The sequence below is a fragment of the Notolepis coatsorum genome (assembly GCF_963971535.1).
Source record: "Notolepis coatsorum genome assembly, chromosome: 9".
In the NCBI taxonomy this organism is placed as follows: Eukaryota; Metazoa; Chordata; class Actinopteri; order Aulopiformes; family Paralepididae; genus Notolepis; species Notolepis coatsorum.
Window position 1 is genome coordinate 138,197,400 of NC_140173.1, and position 23,393 is coordinate 138,220,792.

A 23,393-nucleotide genomic window follows, 5' to 3' on the forward strand; every position below is an offset into this window, starting at 1 on the left:
CCGACTTACAGGCTGAGACAGAGGGTTTCCAATGATGTGCAATACCGGCCGCAAGGCATTAGGCGGCGGTATTGGACATTTGCGATCTCAGACCCATTCAGGACAGCCTGCACAGGCTGCCTCTATGGATTATGAATGGCAATAGCGAATAAAAGAAATAACGACACAGAAACGAAAATTCTCGTGAACGGCACCCAGAGGGTTAAGGTTAAGCAAAATAGTCATAACAACACGTGTGACTAGTGCTTCCCCCCAAAGCATCTGGGTTCGAGGTTCTCTGTGGAGCCTTAATATAGTTTAACCATAAGGACGATGGTGGTCAAAAGAGGACTTAACGTTTTCATTACGAGAGGTCTTAGGGAACCACTTTGACTCATATCAACCATACGGAAGGTCAGGAGCTTATTGGGGTGGAGAAACCCCGTCTCAGGTCTGACAACGGAGAAGCAGCGGAAGAAGAAGAAGAATCGGGGGAGAAGAAAGGAAAAATATGTGCGCTGACAGGTTTTGTGTGGGAAACGCGAGACCACAATCTGCAAAAGCCATTAACCCAAGGAAGATTTTTCACCGCCCGACCCCACCCACCCTTCCCACCCCTCCTTCCGACAGCAGATTCTCTTTATTACACCAGCATGGATGGTCTATGAAGAAGCTAGGTGAGTTGAACCCCTCGTTTCTCCCCTTTCCTTAACCCCCCGCCGCCCCTCTCCACGCTCTCATTTCCTCATCTCTTGTTCCCATATTTTGTATCCGTGTTCACCAGTGCATGTGCAGTGGAGCAGGCAGATTGATGGTCGTGTATCAGAAAAAGTCTGCAGAGCAGCTGGGGCCGGGCTGTAGGGGACGTGTACATTAAAACCCCTAAGCTCATGCAGCCTGAACGACTACAACCAATAACAGGTTTGGTATAAAAAGAAAATAGAAATAAACTCAATTGGCAGTAGTCTCAAGGCCATGGGTTGAGACTCCAATGGTTGTTCGGGTCAATTGACTTTCACTTCAGACTGATTCAAAATGTAAATCCAAGAATAGCGTTTATGTTTTACGTTGAATCTCACGTTTTCTTTTTTAGGAATCTGCGAATAGGTTGAATAGAAGAAGTCGAACAACATTCTTTTTTCAATATTTGAATTCTGAAGAAATACTTTCTGAAGTCAATTAAGTTAAAGTGAATCGGCAACCGTCTCACTTCCCGCAACACGTTCAGATGCCCTACAGTCTCGATTTACTTGAGCAATAACTAGCAAAACTGGTGAGCTAGTACATTTAGTCTCGATAGTAGGATAGTTGACATTTACAAAAAAAACAGCACCATTTCTAAATGGACCCTATTCCAATATCTATAGGCTACAGAGCATAGTCTATTTCATATTCTACCACCTTTGCTTCAGCATGTTAGGGGTAGGGCTTGGCGATATAACGATAACGATAAATATCGCGATATATTTTAATAATCGATATCGAATAAAAAAAAAAAAAAAAAAAATCGTTTTTATATATATATATATATATATATATATATATATATATATATATATATATATATATATATATATTTTTTTTTGTGACCTGCAACAGGGCAGTTTTAAAACCAGAGTGGACAGACTTGTCTTTCTTGCCTGCAACTTAAAGTAATGGCTTTGCTTGTCCAAATGACAATACTGACCAAATTGAGATTTATTTTTCTCTTGTCCATTTATTTTGTTTGCTTTATAATTTAAAATACAGTTTGAAACCGTCTGTACACAGTAGGCTATGTGTGCTAGCAGAACTAGACTCCAGTCACGAGTCACGGTGCACATGTGCGGTGGTTTGTCCACCAAAAAAGCGCCAAAAGATAGAAAATAAACTAGCAGAGCCAGAACTGTTCAACTCCTCTGGAGCCACAGCCAGCAGAGAAGCCGGTTTACTTTCGCTTTCAAACCAGCTGCAGCCTGAGAACTGGAGTGTGAGGGGATGTAACACTAAAGATGGCGGCAATGACAAAGAATTGCTGCAAAATAAACATACATCTGTTGTTAATTTTATTTATTTATTTATTTATTTTAATACTTATAACAATTCGATAATTATCGATATCGAGAAATATGATAACATTATCATATCGTTATCGCGATATGATTTTTTTCCATATCGCCCAGCCCTAGTTAGGGGCATTTATTGTCAGACAAGAAGATAATGTGAAGATGGATACCAAATAAATGGAAGCGGATAATGCCTCGCTTAAAACTCCGGGAGAGGTGTTCTTGGCCAACAGCTAGGCTGCTGGTCCGTATCCACTTCCATTAATAATTTGTGCTAAGCTAAGCAAGCTTGCAGCCAGATAGCCTTCTACTGAATGCACCGAGAGATAATTGGTATCCATCTTCACATTTTCTTTCTCTCTTGACTGACGGCGTGTGTGTTAATCATAAAGCAGGAGGAGGCTCGTACACAGCATAGGGATGGGCACCGAATTCGGTACTTTTGAGGTACCGAACCGAAACACGTCGGTACTACCGAGTATCGAATCAAGTGAGAAACCGAAAAAGATTTTTTTTTTTTTTATATTTTTTTTACTTTTTTTCTTTTTACTTTTTTCTTTTCATGTCAACGTTCACACGCACAATATATGCTTACCTAGGATTTGACTTGATTCAACAACAAAGCAGTCGGAGCAATGACAAGCTGAAAACTGTCGAAATTGTAGTTACCGTAATTCCTCTAATAGTAACCGGGTCTCAAATACAAGCCGGGTCTCTATTAATGGCCGGGTGCGCTCTTGATCTAAGCAATTATAAGCCGGCCTCCTAATACAAGCCGGGTTACTAATATACTGAGCTGCATACTGAGCTAGTTACTTGATTTCACTTTGAAAACGTTGAAATGACCAGTGACCACCTGTAATTGCACTGTTTACTATATCATACAGTACTTGGTTTCAATAAATGAACCCAGTACATTTTACTGGGTTCAAACTGACACAATATGTTGATTTATTCATTATGATCCGTTTGAAAATTTTAAATATAGGCCTCTCTCTTATACATGCCTCCTCCTAATACAAGCCTGGTACCCGCTACAGTTGAAACAAATACAAGCCGGGGTTACTATTAGAGGAATTACGGTAGCTTGCAGCCAGATAGCCTTCTACTGAATGCACAGAGAGATAATTGGTATCCATCTTCACATTTTCTCTCTCTCTTGACTGACGGCGTGTGTGTTAATCATAAAGCAGGAGGAGGCTCGTACACAGCACTACATGTGGCTTCTTTGTGGAACAGGAAATTAAATTGGCAGGAACGTAGGACTAAAGTTAATTCATACGCGTTTACGTTACCTTTGAACGGGGTCCCGAGATGTGTTACGACAGAGTTTTTGTGGAAACATCTAATCTCGTCCTCAAGCGAGTGGATCTAATGTGAAAAGAATGCACATAAATTCACAGCAGTTAGTTAAAAAAAATAAAGAAAAAATCAAAACACACCAATTTTCACTCTGGGGATTTCCTTGAGCGAATTATCCTAATTGTTAATGGGATGTGTGAGCGGTAGCATTCTGCTGATCATCTGTGTGGGATGTTTTGAGAGTTATGACTGTGTGTGTGTGTGTGTGTGTGTGGGTGTGTGTGAGAAAAACAGTGGGAGATGGCACTCTAATTGTTTATAGGGTTAAGCCAAATGTAAACAGATGTCCTGTGTAATTAAGTCTATCCAGCAGGAGGCAATGGCAGCTCCTACCGTATCACCGAAGGGCAACAGAGTCCTGGGAATATGAGTGGAAGGGGATTTGCTGTACAGGCCAGTGTGTCCCCCCCACCCACACACACCCACACACACACACAGTCATACCTCCCAAAACATCCCACAGAGATGATCAGCAGAATGCTACCGCTCACACATCCCATTAACAATTAGGATAATTCGCTCAAGGAAACACACCCACACACACACACACACACACACACACACACACCCACACACACACATGTCCCCGAAACACCAGAGGAGGCCCCCCCCCCACCCCTGACACTCACTCTGTCAGCAAACTTCTGGTCCTTCAGCGTGGCCTCGCTCAGCAAAGTCGTCTTCTCAGCGAGTTGAACCTGGAGGGGGTGTGTGTGTGTGTGTTGGGGGGACGGGGATGAGAAGGACAACACAAAGACTGGTGAGAACAGGAAGTGTTGGCAAAGTAACTGCTTTCATTCAATGATGTTGAGGGGAAATAAAAATGTGGACTGCTCCAAACACTGGGCCTATTGATGCACGTTATGTACTATATACAACAAACAAACCTCTCAATCGCCACGGTGATATTCAAGATTCAAGATTGTTTATCGTCATGTGCACAGTTAAACAGACAGTATTGTATTTGCCATACAATGACAATCTTACTTTGCTAGTCCGCCCTTCACACAAAATCACACAATACTTAACTAAAACATATTTAAATACAAGCGAGTGCTAAAAAATAAGGTAAAAATAGATAAATATAATAGGCGGCACAGTGAGTAACATTGCACGTTCCGATTCAGTGTTTACAATATAAATGGAGGTGACAGTGTGGTCACAGCAGCAGTCAGGTCAGAGCGTCTGCCTGGCACCAAAGCGGGTGGGGGGATCAGTTTCAAGACGGTGTGTGTGTGGGGGGGGGGCTAAGTGGGGGAGCTGGCGTTCACAAGCCTGATGGTCTGTGGGTATAAACTGTTTTGTCAGTCTCGTAGTTCTGGCTTTCAGACTCCTGTATTGCCTGCCTGATGGCAGGAGGTTGAAGAGTCTGTGCTGGGGGTGTGTGTGCTGTCCTTAATTATGTTATGTGCTCTCCTGGTGGCCCTGGTAGAGTAAATGTCCTGTAGTGAGGGGAAGGCTGCTCCAGAGATGTACTGAGCAGTTTTAATCACTCGCTGGAGTGCCTTCCTCTCCCTAGCAGTGCAGTTTCCATACCAGACCGTGATTGAGCTGGTAAGGACACTCTCAACCGTACTTCTATAGAAGTTGCGGAGAATTTTGGGCGGCATGGCAAATTTTCTCAGCCTTCTTAGGAAGTACAGTCGTTGCTGGGATTTTGCCCAGGTGAGGTCCTCATTGGTTTTCACCCTATCCACCTCTGTCTCACCTATGTGCAGAGGTGTGTACTGTACACTCCTCCTCCGTGGGTCAATAATCATCTCCTTGGTCTCGTCTGCGTTCAAGGAGAGATTATTGTCCTGACACCAGGCCACCAGTTCCGCCACCTCCCTTCTGTACGCCTCCTCAGCTCCCCCAGTGATCAGTCCGATGACTGTAGTATCATCTGATACTGGTGTTGTTCTGGGAGGCCACACAGTCGTGTGTGAAGAGGGTGTACAGCAGGGGGCTCAGCACGCAGCCCTGGGGGGTCCCTGTGCTTAGAACCCTTGTGCCTGATGTCCGGTTGCCGACTCTGACTGACTGGGGCCTATTTGTAAGAAAGTTCAGCACCCAGTTACAGAGAACCGGAGTCAGACCCACAGTGAGGAGTTTAGCAGAGAGTTTGTGTGGGATGACCGTGTTAAATGCAGAGCTATAGTCGATGAATTATAGTCTGGCATATGTGTCCTTCGCATATGGTGGATTGATTGATACGAGTCATGTAAGCATGACCATTTAAAATGTATAATGGCAACCAACCAACTCACCCGTAGTTCATCTAAACCCATCTGGAACAAAAGAGAAGAGACGATAAGTTAATACATCATTGGTAAATGGTAGAATAGTACTATATAGGCAGTTAGCCCACATGTTAAATTAATGATAAATGGTAGAATGGCACTATATAGGCAGTTAGCCGGCATGTTAAATGAATGATAAATTATAGAATAGTATTGTATAGGCAGTTAGCCCACATGTTAAATTAATGATAAATGGTAGAATAGTATTGTATAGGCAGTTAGCCCACATGTTAAATGAATGATACATGGTAGAATAGTATTGTATAGGAAGTTAGCCCACATGTTAAATTAATGATACATGGTAGAATAGTACCATATAGACAGTTAGCCCGCATGTTAAATTAATGATAAATGGTAGAATGGCACTATATAGGCAGTTAGCCGGCATGTTAAATAGACCCCTACGCTCTGCATCTTCTGGCCGCCTCAGACCTACTCCTATCCAAGCTCCGGGAGGGTCATCAAAGAGAAGTCGCCTATTCTCAGTCCTTGCCCCACAATGGTGGAATGAACTACCCACCCCAGTTAGGACAGCCGAAACACGTCCAATCTTTCGCCGTCGACTAAAGACGCACTTCTTCAACCATTATCTGAATAAAAAAAAACAAAAAAAAAAAAAATCTAACCCTAACTAACCGTACTGTCATGCACTTGTCCTAATAAACTAACCTACACTGTAGCACTCAACACTTGATGAACATTGTTGCTCAGCTGAGTTGTGCCCTTCCTGATGGCTTGTCGTACAGAACATGTAAGTCGCTTTGGATAAAAGCGTCAGCTAAATGACTAAATGTAAATGTTAAATGAATGATACTGTACATGGTAGAATAGTATTGTATAGGAAGTTAGCCCACATGTTAAATCATTGGTACATGGTAGAATAGTACTGTATAGGCTTTTTTTTATTATTTCTTTTTTATTATAATTTTTTTATTATTATTTTGGGACACTCTTCCGAGCACTGGTCGTGGCTGTGGTTGTCGTTGCTTTGGATAACGTCCAAAGCAAATTCCTTGTATGTGAAAACGACTTGGCAAATAAAGACCTTTCCGATTCTGATTCTGTTGCTAGGCGACGACTGAAAAGCCATCAAACTAGAACTCTGAGTGCTAAAAACATGCTCAGTGCTGTCGGGAATGCGTAGAGTGTTTCCGTTGAAATGAATGAATGAAAAAAAAAAAAAGAGAAGAAGCCAGCGCTGAAAACACGTCATCCTTAGGAACCGAATTTGACTGAAACAGTGCCGTTGAGAAGAGCGTTGGGTCTTCTGTCTCTTCCACAGAGGTTATTGAACAGTGAGGCAGAGAGAACCAATGTCTGAGTGAAGAATGGCTTGTGAGGCCCACGGTAAGGCAAGGCCCTCTGGAGCATAAACCCATACAACCACCCCCCCCACCCCCCCCCCCCACCATAAAAGTTATTACATCACCCAAGAAAAATGTAGTGAGGGGAAATAGAGGAGAGCAGCGTATTTCTTTGTGTATGTGAAGATGAATGTGTGTGCGGGACATGTGTATTCGTGTGTCGGGGTGGTGAATGTGCATTGTGTGTGTGGGGGGTCTGACTTCCACTATCTACAACACATGGGTTGTGCTGCTCTCCTGAGAGTGCTCTCCTATCTGGCTCCTACTCAGCAGCACGCTGGCGTTCAGTACAGTATGAATGTCTAGAAAGCCCCAGGATCACCTCTTACAATGGTAATTGGGAACAGGGATCGAGGCTGACTGCTGCCTCAAAAATCTCCCCCTTCTCTGGGGGAAAGGGGGGAAGACATTCCGGACTGATTCGAAGCTATCGGCATCCGGCGGTGTTTTTGGACGGCGGCCACTGCAACCGAAGTGAGACTACTGATCAGAGGAGAGCGCGCAACGCAAGCCGTCTCCGAGCCTCGAAGACGGAAACCATCAATTATGAAAGGGGACAAAGCGGAGGACAGCCCGTACAGACTGTTAAGTCGATTAAACTCCATTTAAACGTCTAAATCTTAAAGGAGCTATGGGGGGGGGGGGGGGTACGGAGGAAATACTCCCGGATTTGGTCGGCCTCCCAAACCTGTAATGCTTCCATTAGACTTCCGGCCAAAGGGACGGGGGTTGACACAATTGCGTTTCTCATCTTCTCACGTGCCATTTGTTAAGTAGACGACTTGAGCAGAATCACACTAAATGTCAGCCAGGCTTTGCATGCATAACCTCTACTACTATAACTGTATGTACATTTTTTTTTTTTTTTTTTTTTTAGCAGTGGGTTAGTCCACTTCCCTTAGCATTTATTTTCTTAATCAAGACAATAGGGAGATCGGAGGACAGAAGACGCAGAAGAGAAGGTTCTAAAGGATCTGATCCCGAGTCAGTAGAGTAGGACATGTGGCTCCAGGCATGGTTCTTATAACCACTACAATGTCATCTATGCATTTCTACATCTGTTCAGTGTCTATGGAAAAATTGTATCCTACGTCATACAGCCCGACTACAGTAGTGATGTGGTGATGACGACCCGGGTGCACATGCGGGTCAGATGTACCTCAGAATCCCCCTGGCTCCTCGCTTGCAACTCCTCCAGCTCCTTCTGGACCTGCCACACTCGGGCTCCCATCTCATCCTCTCGACTCTGAAGAGGAGGCAAAATGAGAGAGCAGTCATTTCCTGTGTTTCACCTCGACGGTACACTGGGAGCCGGAAGTAAGTGTATGCCAGCCAAAATTGCCCCAGACGACTGTCATCCAGAACTCCAGACTTTTAATTATGTTTGGAGACAGTGAAGAGGGCGATGACGTAGGGCGGGGCGATAAAACGATAACGATAATTATCGCGATATATTTAAGCATTACATCACACGCAGGAGTGGTTTGTGACCAATAAACCATGCCTAGGGGTGGTTGTTAGGCCCGAGGCGCAGCCGAGGGTCGTTAGACCCCCCTAGGCATGGTTTATTGGTCACAAATCACGACTGCACGTGGTGTAAAGCTTTTATACAACTGCCAGATTCATCCAACCTTATTTCTATACAATAAACACACATTAATCGAAGATTTATTGAAAAAACCATCCGCCAGAAAAAGTAGTTCCCACAACTCCATGTGGAAGCAGCTTGAAGTGCATCCAACCAAACTAACACATCCAACTGTGTATTATTGGAATGATTGAGAGAAGTTGCCTCATGTGGAAGCAGCTTGAAGTGCATCCAACCAACTAACACATCCAACTGTGTATTATTGGAATGATTGATTGAACATTTTATTACCAGATGCAGAATATAAAGTAGGTAAAACAAATTAAAACGTTTTCTTTGCCCTATAGGAAAAAAACGTTTTCTTCGCCATATTTTTTTATTTATTTCTTTTAGCCTAAACTTAACCAGTTGGAAACCAGGGGTACAGTAATAAAATTAGCAATCAACCAATCAATCAATTCAATAGACCATGCTCACTAAAAACAGCGCTGCTTCTCTCTCAGTCTGACTCCCCCGCTGTTGCAGACAGGAGTGTGTGTGTGTGTGTGTGTGTGTGTGTGTGTGTGCGTGTGTGTGTGTGTGTGTGTGTGTCACAGTGTGTGTGTGCGTGTGTGTGTGTATGTGTGTGTGTGTGTGTGTGTATGTGTGTGTGTGTGTTTGTGGGTACGCCAGCGTCGGACAGTGTGTGAGAGAGAACGCTGCAGTCAGTAGAAAGTAGGAAGGAAGACATTTAAATCAATCAATTAATCTATCAATCAATCCGCGATTTTTCTTTTGTTCTAGATTGAGTCAAGACCCATCAATTACATCATCCAACATTGTTTAAAGGACTAACACATTCCCCTTGACAGAATCGCTTCATATTTAGTCGTTATGGTGCTTTCAACATAACCATTTGTTGTCCGCGATCTTGTTTTCTCCCGCAGTGAGCCGGGGAGGGTTATGTGATTCGGTTGTGGGCGGGTCCTGAGCCCAGGACCGTGGATTGTTGCCAATAAAGACGTGTGAATGGCCAATCAGAATCGAGAAATTTGCATGCCGTTGTATAATTTTCCTCGATATATATATATGAAAAATCGATAATCTTTTTCAAATTTGTATCGTGACCTGCAACAGGGCAGCTTTAAAACCAGAGAAAGTGGACAGACATGTCTTTCTTGCCTGCAACTTAAAGTAATGGCTTTGCTTGTCCAAATGACAATACTGACCAAATTGAGATTTATTTTGTTTGCTTTCTAATTTAAAATAAAGTTTGAAACCGTCTGTACACAGTAGGCTATGTGTGCTAGCAGAGCTAGTCTCCAGTCGCGAGTCACGGTGCACATGTGCGGTGGTTTGTCCACCAAAAAAGCGCCAAAAGATAGAAAAGAAACTAGCAGAGCCAGCACTGTTCAACTCCCCTGGAGCCACAGACACTTTTTTTGGTACTTTCGCTTTCAAACCAGCTGCAGCCTGAGAACTGGAGTGAGGGGCTGTAACACTAAAGATGGCGGTAACGACAAAGAATTGCTGCAAAATAAACATTTGTTGTTTAAATAAAAAATTTATAAAAATGTATACATTTTATCGTGATACAGTTTTTGGCCATATCGCCCAGCCCTACGATGAAGACGGCTTTTGGTTTACTCAAGGCCCAGATCGTCCTTCAGTGTTCACCAAGTCGGGGGTTGGAAAGTAAGTCAGTCGGCAGCAGACATCCACCATACATTTACATTTCACTTGCTCTTATCCAGAGAGGGATGTCCAATGAGATTCACATTTATAAAGCATACAATACATGTTTGTAGAGGGTGGGATTGGGAGGGGTTGTCTGCTGGTAATACCTTCCTAAAGAGGGGTGAAGTACATCGTCCTCTTTTTCCTTGCTAATGCTAAAATAAGGAGAGGGGGTAATAATAGGAACTGCCAAGAATATGTAACGCAATGCCACAAACTACTAACAATTTCAACAGCCCGTGAAACATGAATAAACATTCAGTATATCATTTCATAACTTTGATGAAACTGTCAATCATTTTGCAATCATTGCACTAGGGTACCTGGAGAACCTCTTCGTATTTCTTCACCGTCCTGTGCAAGTCGTCCTCCTTCTGGGCGATGACCTTCTGAAGCTGGACGGCTTCGTCTCTGTGGCTGTTCATGAGTTCGGTCTCCACGCACTGGGCCTTGTCTGTGCCGGGGAACGGGGAAGGAAGCCAGAGTTAGCACAAAAAAAGAAAAAGAAAACCCTCCAAACTCGTATTCCAAACCGCTCACTCACATCCTTCTTGGAATGCACCGACGGCTGACCACAGAGAAAACCATATGGCCGTACAGACACGCAGTTTCCTAATCCAATGATCCCTAAACTTTTGTACCACCCCGTTGTTTAACTTGGTCATATTTCCTTTCAGTCACTTACCATGTATTTCACTTAACACCCTATTGCTATGCAATATGCATTAAAGTCTTGTACATTTACTTGGGAGTTGAGGGGTAATCATTTGAGTGGCTGGAAAGCACATGAAAGACCATAATAACTCATTCTCTGTGTATTACATATAGACCTGGGGGGTGAGATTCCACTGTGATCTATAGACCTGAGAAGGCATCACTGTGATTTCCCACTTTGTAGCTGCCCAGTGAAGCTCAAACCATCAGCCATATCGTATTGACGGGAGGTTTAGATTATTTAATTATTTGACTGTTACAACCAATAACACGGTAAATGTTTCAACAAAATCTTTGAGAAAATGTGTTACAGTAGATTGTAAATCTAAAAGCCTTGCCACTCTTTGACCAATCACAACGTTGGTACCCCTTGTTGATGTTCTCGTTTGCCATCTCACTGTGGCGCCGTTCACCGGCATCTTTGTTTTCATTGATCGCTATAAAATATTTATGGAGTTGTCAGATAATCGTGTAATAATGAGTATATAATTCCAAAAGTGTATTATCTTTTTTTTTTTATGTATTGTATCTTTCCCCCCCCTCCTTTTTCCTCCGTTTTTCTCCCATCCCAATGTTAGTCGTTATGCCAATTCCCAATCCCCTTCCTGGTCACTGCGCACCTACCCCCCACAGTCGGTCTGGGAGATCACGTGCTTCCTCCGACACACGTGTAGCCAATCAACCGCTTCTTTTCACCTGGCAGCGCGGACTCTCACTGAGAGGGTGTAACGTGTGGAAGGATCACACTACCCCCCTCAGATCCTATCCTCGCTGAGCAGGCGCCCCGACCGAACTGTAGGAGTCGCTGTTTACAACGACCAGGACCCACCCACCAGCTTTCCCACCCTCTAATACAGCCAATTGTGTTAGTATGAACGACCAGCCAAGCTGATAGCAATGCAGAGAGCTGGGCTCGAACCCAGCGTCTCCTGCATTGGTGGCGAGCGTCTTGCCCACTACACCACCTAGCCGCCCTGTATTATCTTGTTTTGACTATTTCAATTATAGAAAAATATGTTCTCAAATATCAAAATTTAGACCTCGTTTAACAGATTGAGCGCCAGCTATTATCCTCATCCTGTAGTCAATGGGCCAGCATTCCATTGCCTATTTTCACTGTGCGTCACTATGTTTGCAGAGCTATATCTATATTATAGCTATGGAGACAATACTATGGTAATTGACAGTCACTATCTCCCGTCGAACATGCAAAAAAGAAAAAAAAATGTTCATGTATACGTTCACGCGTTATCTCGTGGTGAATATTGTATAGTTTCAGAGTGATCCGGGCTAATTCCTGAAAAGCTGAGTTATAGGGCGCTATGTGAATCTTGCTAAAGTCGTTGCCGTTTCTCGCCTGGACACACTACTATTTCCAAATCAAATGTATATAGTAGGTATTATGTTTCATCATGAATGTATCAAAGAAGGGGGGGGGGGGGGGGTTGTTTTTTGATGCTCTGATCGCCACTAACTGCATTCGTTTTGAACACCACACACACTGATCAGCTGGATCGATATGAAATCATTGTAGGATCAAGGTGGAATTGACGTCAGATAGTCCTTACCTTTGATCGGGGTTAATCCAAAAAGAATATTCCAATCGTCTCATCGCGCTTTCCAGTATTGACGTCGATCGGGTCCCTGACATGAAGTGGCACAAGATATGCCTCAAATGTGCTGAACGCGTTTCGAAGTGATCGGATGAAGCGATTTACTGGGCGTTTCTCGCCTGGACACGATACTATTTCCAAATCAAATGTATATAATAGGTATTATGTTTCATCATGAAGGCATCAAAGGGGTCGTTTTGTGATTCTCTGATCATCAGCAACGGCATATGTTTTGGAGTACGTAACATATGATCGTTGCGATCGTTGTAGTATTGATGTAGTCATATAGTCCTTACCTTTGCTAGGAGGTATTGCAAAAAGAATATTCCAATAGTCTGATCGAGATTTCCAGTAGTGTCCATCGGGTCCCTGACATGAAATGGGACAAACTATGCATGAAGTGTGCTGGACACGTTCCAAGCGGCTCGAATGAAGCCTTTCACTTGCCCGGGTACCATTTCTCCGCCCAGACCATATAAAATGTAACACAGTGTGAAATACGGTTTCAGGCTATGTGTCCACTAAAAACCTTTTTTTCAAGGCGGACCGCTTTGAAAAAAAGAAGAAAAAAAAGCTCAGAGCGTTTTTCTGAGGCTCGCGCCAGCCGCGGCTCCGCCCCTTCCTCGATGAGTTACATTGATGAGCGCGCTCCTTTCCCAAAAGTTGAACTAGTTTCAACTTTATGAGCTGGGAGCGCTCCGACCAAAAACGCTGCCGCCCAGAGCTCATAAAACGCGAGGCGCGTCGCTGGGAAGAGGAGCGCGCCTGTCGCTTCTCCAGCATAGAAATGAATGACAGAAAGGAGCTGACCACTCATAAAACGTCCCTGGTGGACACAAGCCCTCAAAGGGTAGGCGATACTGCCACCTAGCAGGATTCGGCCGGTATTGCAATTTCAGGGTCTCAGAATGAGTCCCAATGATACACGAGGTCCGTGAGACTGTATTTGTATAGAATAAAAAATCGAATAAAAGAAAAAAACTATGAAAACGATTGAAAACCCGACTATACTCAGGTTTTGACGCTCAACGCATGGCGAGATAACCCGACTATAGTATCGTGATTGGCGCTGAAAGTGTTAATAAGTGGAACCATATAAACTCAGCTACCATGAGAAACTCCTATGGTAAAGACCATAGGCAATAATATGTCCGGAACCAGGCGGATCTTAGAACTATCACGTAACTCCTCAGGTCTATATACAATGGTGAATCTATTAAGAAAAAAAATAAGATTCTTAATAACCTTAACTCATTGGACGCCAGACCCGAGGATAGTCGGGTTATCTCGCCAGCGGTTGAGTGCCATACCCGAGTATAGTAGGGTTTTCATCGTTATTTCTTTTATTCGATCTATTAATTTCAGGCACACAGACCTCAGGGTTACCATAGGAAATCATTCTGAGATCGCTAGAGTGCAATACCGGCCTCATCCTGCTAGGTGGCAGTATCGCCCACCCTTTGAAACCTTTTTTCACACCGGGTGTTACATTTAATTCCCTTCGGGCGCAGTATTTTGGGTCAGGCAAGTCTAGCGGTTCACCTGATCACATTGAAACGCGCCCAATGCCCCTCGATGCATGTGTTGTGCCGGATTATGTTGGGGACACGATGGACACCAATATTGGAAATCGCGATCAGACAATAATTTTTTCAGGAATATTCTTTTTGGGATACCTCCTAGTAAAGGTAAGGACTATATGACATAAATCCTACTTTGATCCAACCATGATTTCACATTGATCGCAACGATCATATGTAGCGTACTCCAAAACGTATGCCGTTGGTGACGATCAAAGCATAAAAAAACGACCCCCCCATCTTTTATGCATTCATGATGAAACACAATACCTATTATATACCTTTGAATTGGAAAAAATAGCGTGTCCAGGCAAGCAACGGCAACGCTTTTAGCAAAATTCACGTATTGCTCCATAGCGCCGTTTTCAGGAATTAGCCAGGATCACTCTGAAACTATACAATATTCAGTTTCAAGTTTCAAGTTTCTTTAATAGTTGTCATACAGAAGTACAGAATACTTTCATACAAAATGCTTCTTACTGTTACGCTCCAGAGACTGTGCTAGACAAGATAGTATCAAATAACATAGTATAGCATGTAATTTAGAAGAAGAAAATGAGGTCACAGTGTTCGGTATAGACATATGTACAATGTTCTGAGTTACCATATAATAATATACAATACTATGCAGTGTACTAATGTACAGTACTATATAGTGCAAAGCAGAAATGGGATGAGGTACAATTTAGGTACAATTTACAGTAAGGTGTACGAGTTGTAGTGCAATCCTTCATCAATAAATATAAAGTGTGGGGAGTGGGTGCTACAGTGTGTTTGTTTAAAGTGGGTGTGTGCTATAAAGTGTGTGGAGTGGGTGCTACAGTGTGTTTGTTTAAAGTGAGTGTGTGCGTGTGGATGTGTGTGCTATGTGCGTTTGGTGGTTGTTGTTGTGTAGTGTTCATTGTTCGTTTAGCAGCCTGATGGCCTGGGGATAGAAGCTTCTTCTGAGTCTTTCTGTGCTCGCCTTGAGACTCCGGTATCGCTTGCCTGACCGCAGCAGTTCAAAGAGGCAGTTGTTCGGGTGACTGGAGTCTTTAATGATTCTCTTAGCCTTGCCCTTGCAACGCTTGTTGTAAATGTTCTGGAGGGTGGGGAGCCCCCCTCCAATTGTGCGTTCGGCTGAACGTGTCACTCTTTGTAGTCTGCTTCGGTCTTGTGCAGTGCTATTCCCAAACCAGGAGGTGATGTTGCCGGTCAAGATGCTCTCTATTGTACATGAGTAGAAGTTCTTAAGGATCTTCTGACTGACTTGGAACTTCCTTAGGCTCCTGAGGAAGTAGAGGCGTTGTCGTGCCTTCTTCACAACACTGTCAATGTGTGTGGTCCATGTCAAGTCCTCGGATATGTAGGCTCCGAGGTACTTAAAGCTGTTGACTCTCTCAACCGGTGCCCCGTCGATGCTGAGGGGGCTGTAGTCCTTGACCCCCGTCCTCCTGAAGTCCACAATCATCTCCTTTGTTTTGCTGACGTTCAGGGAGAGGCTGTTTTCCTGGCACCATCCCGCCAGGACCTTGACCTCTTCCAGGTAGGCCCTCTCGTCGTTGGCAGAGATCAGGCCCACCACCACTGTGTCGTCAGCAAATTTGATGATTGTATTGCTACTCCGCTGAGCCACACAGTCGTGTGTGTACAGGGAGTAGAGGAGGGGACTCAGAACACAGCCCTGGGGGGCCCCTATGTTGAGGGTGATGGATGAGGAGGTGCAGTTGCCTGCTCTCACCACCTGGGGTCTGCCAGTCAGGAAGTCCAAGAACCACTGGCAGAGGTCATAGTTCAAGCCCAGGTCCCTGAGCTTGGCTATGAGTATGGAGGGGACTATGGTATTGAATGCCGAGCTGTAGTCGATGAATAGCATTCTCACATAGTTCCCCTGCCTCTTGTCCAGGTGTGATGCTGCTGTGTGCAGCACATGGGCTATGGCGTCCTCCGTGGACCTGTTGGGGCGGTATGCAAATTGCAGGGGGTCCATGTTGATGGGGAGGGAGGAGCAGATGTAGCCCTTTACTAGCTTCTCAAAGCACTTCATGGCTATGGAGGTGAGAGCTACAGGGCGGTAGTCGTTGAGGCAAGCAGGCTTGGATTTTTTGGGTACAGGGATAATAGTGGACTTCTTCAGGCAGGTGGGGATGACAGCCTGTTCTAAGGACAGGTTAAATATGTCAGTGAATACTGGGGCCAGTTGGTCGGCACAGACTTTTAGGACGCGGCCGGGGATGCCGTCCGGACCTGCTGCCTTCCTGATATTCACTTTTTCACCACGGTATAACACGCAAACGTATACTTGAAAACATGTATTCTTTTCCACATGTTGAACGATGGATAGTTGATGTCAAATGAGTAGGGGTGTAACGATGCATCGATTAATCTAAATGCATCGATCCTAATGTGACTATTCATCTGCATCGATTTGAAAATGTTAGAATGGATTATAATCGAAATAAAAAATTGTAATATTTTTTTTTATATATATACCGGTATATATATATATATATATTTTGTATTGTTTTTATTGACCTATAGTCCATTCATGCTGAGTGAATTAGTTCCCCCAGCCACATTTGTGTATACATTTTCTTTTGGGGGAATTAACTGATGGAAAATTTATCGAATTATGGTCAAATGAAGAGATTTCATGATGCATTGTATCGTTGCCTGAAGAATCGTAATCGGATTTAATAGTTGTGAGGTTGCATCGTTACACCCCTACAAATGAGCCATAGTATTGTCTCCATAGCTATAATATAGACATAGCCCTGCAAACACTGCCACACATCCCCATCTCTTAGAGCGGTGGCGCAGTAGGAACAAAGATGGCTAAACCCGCTGGCGCTGAAAGAGTTAAAGGTTAAATAATATTCACAATATGTACAATATTGCCGGCAAGCAGCAAACTCCGCTTGGTATTAGTTTATATGAGTTTTAGAGTCGAGTGTGGATAGGGAAGCGGTTACCATTATTGGCCATGCCTCAGGCTCTGCCAAGAGGTCTGGAGAAATCCACTGTATAATAAGCTACTGAACTAAACCAACACACATCAATCAGACCAAAACCAAAACATTTCTCAAATGTCAGACGACATTACAGATTCTACCTTTAAATCTCGTTTCAGTCAATACTCCAACTACCTTCCTTACCAATAGTCTCCCTCACTGCCGAGTCCAGCTGATTCTCTCTCAAAGCCATTTGCGTGTTGAACTCTCTCATCAGCTGCTTCAGGGTAGAGTTGTGCTTCATTTCCACATCTTCCAACTCCAACCTGTGGGGAAAGACGATTAAGAGACCAAACGAATAGACCAAAACGTGGATCCCCCAAATACAAACTTAAATGTTTAAACAGACAGTCATCATAGGGGTGGACGGTATAAACGGTATATGGTATAAACGGTATGAATTTGCACTACGGTATGGATTTTGACTATACCTTCATACCTTGTGACCGGTAGACTACTAGCAGCTAAGTCACAGCAGTAGCAATGACGTTAACGTTACTTGACGATTCATTCGACGTTTGCAGTGGTCGTTGCATAGTGTTTAATTGTACTGAGTTTTTCTCCACTTGTTCACGGACCTTGCCATATAGTTTGGGCATTTCAATTTGGCTAAGGAGGCTGAGAGGAGACTTGCTTTAGCGCAGCAACGTGCTAACGTTAGCCGCTAAGCTAACTCACGTTAGCCACTAAGCTAACGTTCTAACGTGACTCTGTGGCACCAGTTCCATTAGTGAGGAAATGGGGGGGGGGTATATTGAAGAGGCTTGACAACAGAGGTTCAAAGATAACTTCACATTTATTTGGCTATTTGTTTCTTTATATCGCTTTATCCATCGGGCTGCTCCCGTTTCCAACTCTGTGTTGACAATCCTGGTGTGACATCATCACCTACGGCATCTTAGGAAGCTCAAACCTCGGCTCAAACTCAAACCTATTACATCACGCTCTCTCTCGCTCTCTCTACGTTGTCAAACATGTACACTAAAGTTAAGTTATGTTGGAGTTTGTGTTTGAGTGAAAGAAACCTCCTGTCCTGCTGTAGTTTTTATTTTCACTTTGTGCCGCTTGATTTGATTGTATTTCATGAAAAAAGTGTTTTTCAGAGATGGAAGTACTGTAACTTGAGAAAAGGTTTTGCATTTTTCTATTGCAGTTTTGCACAATACATGTTCTTAAAATACCTCTGTACTGTGTGAAATATGTCCTAGTAATACAAGAGTACAGTAATAGCTGCCATACCAGTGTTTTACCCCTTCAGAAGCATTTATATAGACATTTTAAGATAAATGAATATACCGTGATATATATACTGTTATCGTCTATGCTTCAAATTATACCGTGATATACATTTTTGACCATACCGTGCAGCCCTAAGTCATCATATAGTATATATAATGTTTTATACATAGTCATCAAATGTAGGGTTTTTGTTCAGTTTCTCTTTATTGTATTTATTTCAATGTGTAATTTTGAACTTACTTTAGCGTCTTCCCGCTCTCTTCTGCCAACTCCTTCTTCAGGTATTCGAGGTCCTGCTCGTGCTCCTTCCTCAATGACCGCATGTCTTTCTGCAAGCGGCTGAAGTCCTTCTGGATCTTCTGCTTCTCGTTCTTGGCCTCAGTCAATTTATTATTCAGGGACTCTGGAGATTCGCCGTCCACTTCCTCAGGAGTAAAAGAGTGGTTCTCCATCTCTTTTCCCAGGGTGTTCCTGGCTTGTTCTACACCGCAATGCTCCATCTTCAACACGTTCTCTTCAGGTGCTTCCTGAACCTGCTTCTCTAAGGCAGAAATGGTTGCTTGATGTTGATCAAGTAGTGCAGTCTTCTCCAGAAGTTCTTCTTTCAGACGACTCATTTCATCAAGAAGCTTTCCGTTCTGTTCTTCTACCGCTTTAAGCACCGCCGTAGCTTCCTCTAGCTTAGAGAGAGTTTCATCCGTCTTGGCCTCTGCCTGGTTCGCAACATTTCCCTTGAGTGAAGATAGCTTCTCTTCATACATGTTTTTTAACTGCTCTAAAGCCATCTCGTTCTCTAGCCTTTGATCGCTCTGAATCTGTTCCAGTTGTTTCTCCTGCTCTTCTTTAAGCTTGGCAATGGCTTCCTCAAGTACTCGACCCTTCTCTTCTAAGGTTTCTATGTGCCGTTTCTTTGATGCTTCATTCCCCTCAATCTGCTCCAAACTAGTTTGAAGTGCTTTGACGGTCTGGTGTTTTTCTTCAAGTTGTGAGGCCAGTTGCTTTTTAATCTGGCTAATCTTCTGCTCTGCTTTTTTCTTGAGCTCAGACATTTTCTTAGCACTCTCTGCCGACAACCTCACCTCGGTTGCTTTCAGACTCTCCTCCTTGCTCTTGAGGATCTCACCTTTCATCCTTTCGTATTCGTCCCTTTGACTCTCCAGTTCTAGTTTATAGGTTTGGTTTTCCTTCTCCAGAGTTTGTAGTTTCTCACTGGCCGCCTGAACCAGATTGCCATTCTGAGTGAACTGCTCCTGGGACTGCTGCAGCCGCTCTGTGAACGTCCTATTTTCACTCTCCCTGATACCCTGTTGCTGCTGTAGGTCACCCGTGAGCTGCTCACACTTCTTTGTTTTTAAGGCCAAATGCTCCTGCAGCTCACGGAGTCTATTGTGGCAGCTTTCGACTTCTAAGCTAAGTACACTGACCTTCTGCTCCTTCTCGCTCAAGGCTTGGTCCATCTCAGACTTAATGACGGACTGATTGTCGATGCTAAATGCCAACCTCTGCAAAGCCTCGCTCTTTTCAACGATTTCTCGCTCCATGCCCTCGAGTCGGCTCTGCAGTGAATTGACAGTGTTGTGGTTCAGCTCTGCCTTATTCTTAAACTCGGACAGATTGTTCCTGATTGTGTCGGCCTGCTCTACTGCAGACTTCTTTTCATGTTCTAGCCTCTTAATATTCTCCTCCATTTGAGCAACAAGCTGTTGCCTCTCCTCTGTATGCCGCTGGTTCAGCAGAGATATGGCTTCATCCTTCCCCATTCCACTCGCTGCTAACTGGGTTTTCAAGTCATTAATGATGCTTTCCAAGTTACTGATATGAGACACATTTGTTTTGATACTTTCTGAGATAATTCTGTTTTCTTCACTGAGCTGCTCAATTCGGAAGACTTTTTCTGAGATGGATTGAGAGTGATTCTCAACATCCCTCAGTAGACTTTCCCTCTCGTTAGTTAAGGCTTTGATAAGCTCTGTGTGGGAAGTTAGCTGAGCATTCATCTGTTCTACTGAACTGCATAGATTCCGATTCTCCTCTGTCCGCTGACGGAGATTCGCCTCCAAAGTGCAAATTCTATCTACTTTCGTAAGGATAGTGTTTTTAAGATGTCCAACTCTTTTCTGGTTACACAACACTCTGTCCTTCAGCTCGCTCACCCTGCCCTCAACTCTTTCACAGAGTTCATTAGTACCACATTCCATCTTGGCCTGAACCTCCTTACAGAAATGCTCCATTTGGTTGCCGATAACAGTGAAGTGCTTCTGGAACTCTGCTTCGTTGGCTTGCAGCTTAAGAGCACCCTCTTCAAGTTTCTTCTGCAAGTCATCAACTTCCTTACATTTGGAAGTTTCTAGAGCACAAAGCTGCTTCTCTGCCTCGTTAAACTTATTAGACAAAGCCTTTGACTTCTCTCTGTTCAGTTCCTCAGTAGTACTCAGCTGATCTTGGAGGCTGTTCCTCTCATTCAGAGCCTGGTTTAAGTTCCTCTCCATGGACTCCATTTGCTCTTTGAGCAATACCTCACCCTGAGACAAGCTTTCAAGCTTAACTGCAGCCTCCTTAAACTCCGCTTGCAGCTTCTGTACAGTGGTCTCTCGAATGGCCAGCTCCTCCCTCAATTCCATGATCTTACCCGACCCTTGCTCATACTCTTCCCTGTTATTACTGAGCTGCTGAGAAAGCTCCTCTAGTTCCTGCACCTTCTCCTGTAGTATGTGTGAGTGTTTCTCCATTAGATCCTCTTCCTGTTGTCCCAACTTATCTTGCCAATGGCGCCCCATTACCTCAAGCTCCTGCTTGTGGCCGTCGTGTAGCTTCTCCAGTTGTTCTTTGTGGTTGGTTTGAAGCTCTGACATTGCAGTGCTGAGGCCCTGGGAACTCTTCTGGGCCATCTCCAGAATGTTCCCCTGAACTTGTTGCTCTTTCTGCTGCAGCTCTGTGTCCTTTTTCGCAAGCTCCTTTTTCGTGGCTTCCTCAGTCTCCTGAAGCTTCTTCTTGAATTTCTCTTGCATTTCTTTGGCTTTCTGTTTTAGTTTCTCCATCTTTGTTTCCTCCGCCTTCAACTTCCCTTGCATCTGCTTTACGGTGCTTTCCATCTTCTTCTCTGAGGCGGCCTTTTGGTCATCCAGCTGTTTCTTCAAGTGCTTTTCTTCTTCCTGCTTAGCGTTCAGCTCTTCACTATAGGATTTCTCTTGTTCAGAGAGTTCCTTCCCAGTCTGTTGGAGTTGCTGCTCTAGTTCCTGAAGCTCCATTAACCTTTGCTGAAGTGACTCGTCTTTCTGCTTGCAATCAGCCTGCGATATCTTCAGTTGATGTTCTAAGCCTTCCAGATCACTCTTACAGTGAGCCAGCTCTTCCCTGATCTTCCTCAATGTTGCGTTTGACTCCTCCAGACCCTCCTTCTCAGACTGGGCTTGTGATAAGTTCTGACGCAGCTCCTTCAATTCCGTGATCTTGGCATTTCGTTCTTGCAGCGCACTCTCCGACTCCTCCTTTAGTGTTTTTTCTCTACGGACGTTTTCCGCAAGTTCCCTTTCTTTGTCTTTGAGTACCATCTTCAACTTGTTAAGTTCCTCCTTAAGAGTTTTCTCCATTCCTACCAATGACTGCTTATGCTGTTGCTTCATGTTCTTCATCTCACCACGGTGCTTTGCTACAGTGTCCTGCAGCCTCTGCTCCAGGGCCAGCTGGGCACGACCGCCAGCATCTTCGTCCACCACCGACCTCTCTTCCAGAAGCCGTTTGCTCTTCAAAGCCTCAGAGAGCTCAGAGGAGAGTGCCTCTAGCTCAGTCTGCTTTACATCCAACTTGTCCAGAGTCTTCTGGTTCATGTCTTCGACGTGTGCCTGGAACTGTTGCTCTTTATCTTTCAAGATGGCGTCCACCTCCACTCTATGCTTCACTTTGAGCTGGTCGAGAGCATCGTCGTGCTGTTGGGTCAAGGCGTCCTTGTGCTTGTCTAGCTGCTCCCGGTGATTTTCCTCCAATGCAGACATTTGCTCCTTGTGTTTAGCATTCAGCTCCTCCAAATGACCGGAGAGGTCTTGTGAGAGAGTTGATCCATCTGTAGAGCTCTTTTCCAGACAGCTCGCCATCTCTAGTATTCTCTGCAATGAGATACATTTAGGTTGTTACAATATAATGTATTGTCACACTCAAGTTCATCTGACAATTTGTGGCAAAATATAATTAAAATTCAAATGTGGCCAAAAATGTACCTATATATCTGCTGCATGCAACCATAATAGATAATAATTTGTTATAGTATGCAAGCCATTAAAGGTTCTAATAACAGGCTTGTAACACTCAAGTGAAGCCACTTGAATGCAGAAGTACAAGCATTTATTTGTAAATAAATCAAATAGCACATCTTTCACATTTAATTTCTTTCCAAAATATTTGGCCTTTTGGGTGCGCTTTTCTCTAACTGTTTACCATTACATTAGAAACCATCATATGGTAGCCGTTATTCTTAGGTCATTAATTAATTATTAATATAAGTCATTATGAGCTTCTATAAGTGAGAGAGTGAGAGAGAGAGAGAGAGAGAGAGAGAGAGAGACTAAAGAGAGAGAGAGAGAGAGACTAAAGAGAGAGAGACACACTCATACTGCAGTGTGATTAATTATGAGTACCTTCACAACACTACATGGACGTGTTCAGGATTCATCTTTAACCAAATATTTAAATCAATAAATAAAGCATTCCTATGAGTATAACCTGTACCGTTCTTGCAGCTTCCAGCTCCAGGCTCATGTCTTTAGCCTTGTTCTCAGCTTCTGCCTCCACAGCAGCCTTCTGGAGCTCTGCATCCTCCAGTGCCAGAGCGGCCTGTTGCTCTTGCTCCTTGGCGCTCTGGGAACAACGCTCTTTGTACTGCTCCTAAAAGACAATTCAGTGGGACACAATTCACTTCACATTCAAT

At 43.9% G+C, this 23,393-nt stretch overlaps 1 protein-coding gene across 5 annotated transcripts in view; it reads right to left on the reverse strand.

Annotated features, from left to right (window-relative positions):
* golga4 (golgin A4) overlaps positions 1-23,393 on the reverse strand; it is a 120,113-nt gene that overhangs the window by 16,606 nt on the left and 80,114 nt on the right. For all 5 annotated transcript variants that reach the window (XM_084321092.1, XM_084321090.1, XM_084321089.1 and 2 more), the window contains 8 exons: positions 23,195-23,350; positions 18,713-22,575; positions 17,378-17,499; positions 10,660-10,790; positions 8,192-8,278; positions 5,636-5,656; positions 4,016-4,084; positions 3,320-3,395 (listed from right to left, as the gene is read on the reverse strand). In XM_084321092.1, the coding sequence (XP_084177218.1) occupies positions 3,320-3,395; positions 4,016-4,084; positions 5,636-5,656; positions 8,192-8,278; positions 10,660-10,790; positions 17,378-17,499; positions 18,713-22,575; positions 23,195-23,350 (4,525 nt within the window). The remainder of the gene's footprint in view (positions 1-3,319; positions 3,396-4,015; positions 4,085-5,635; positions 5,657-8,191; positions 8,279-10,659; positions 10,791-17,377; positions 17,500-18,712; positions 22,576-23,194; positions 23,351-23,393) is intronic.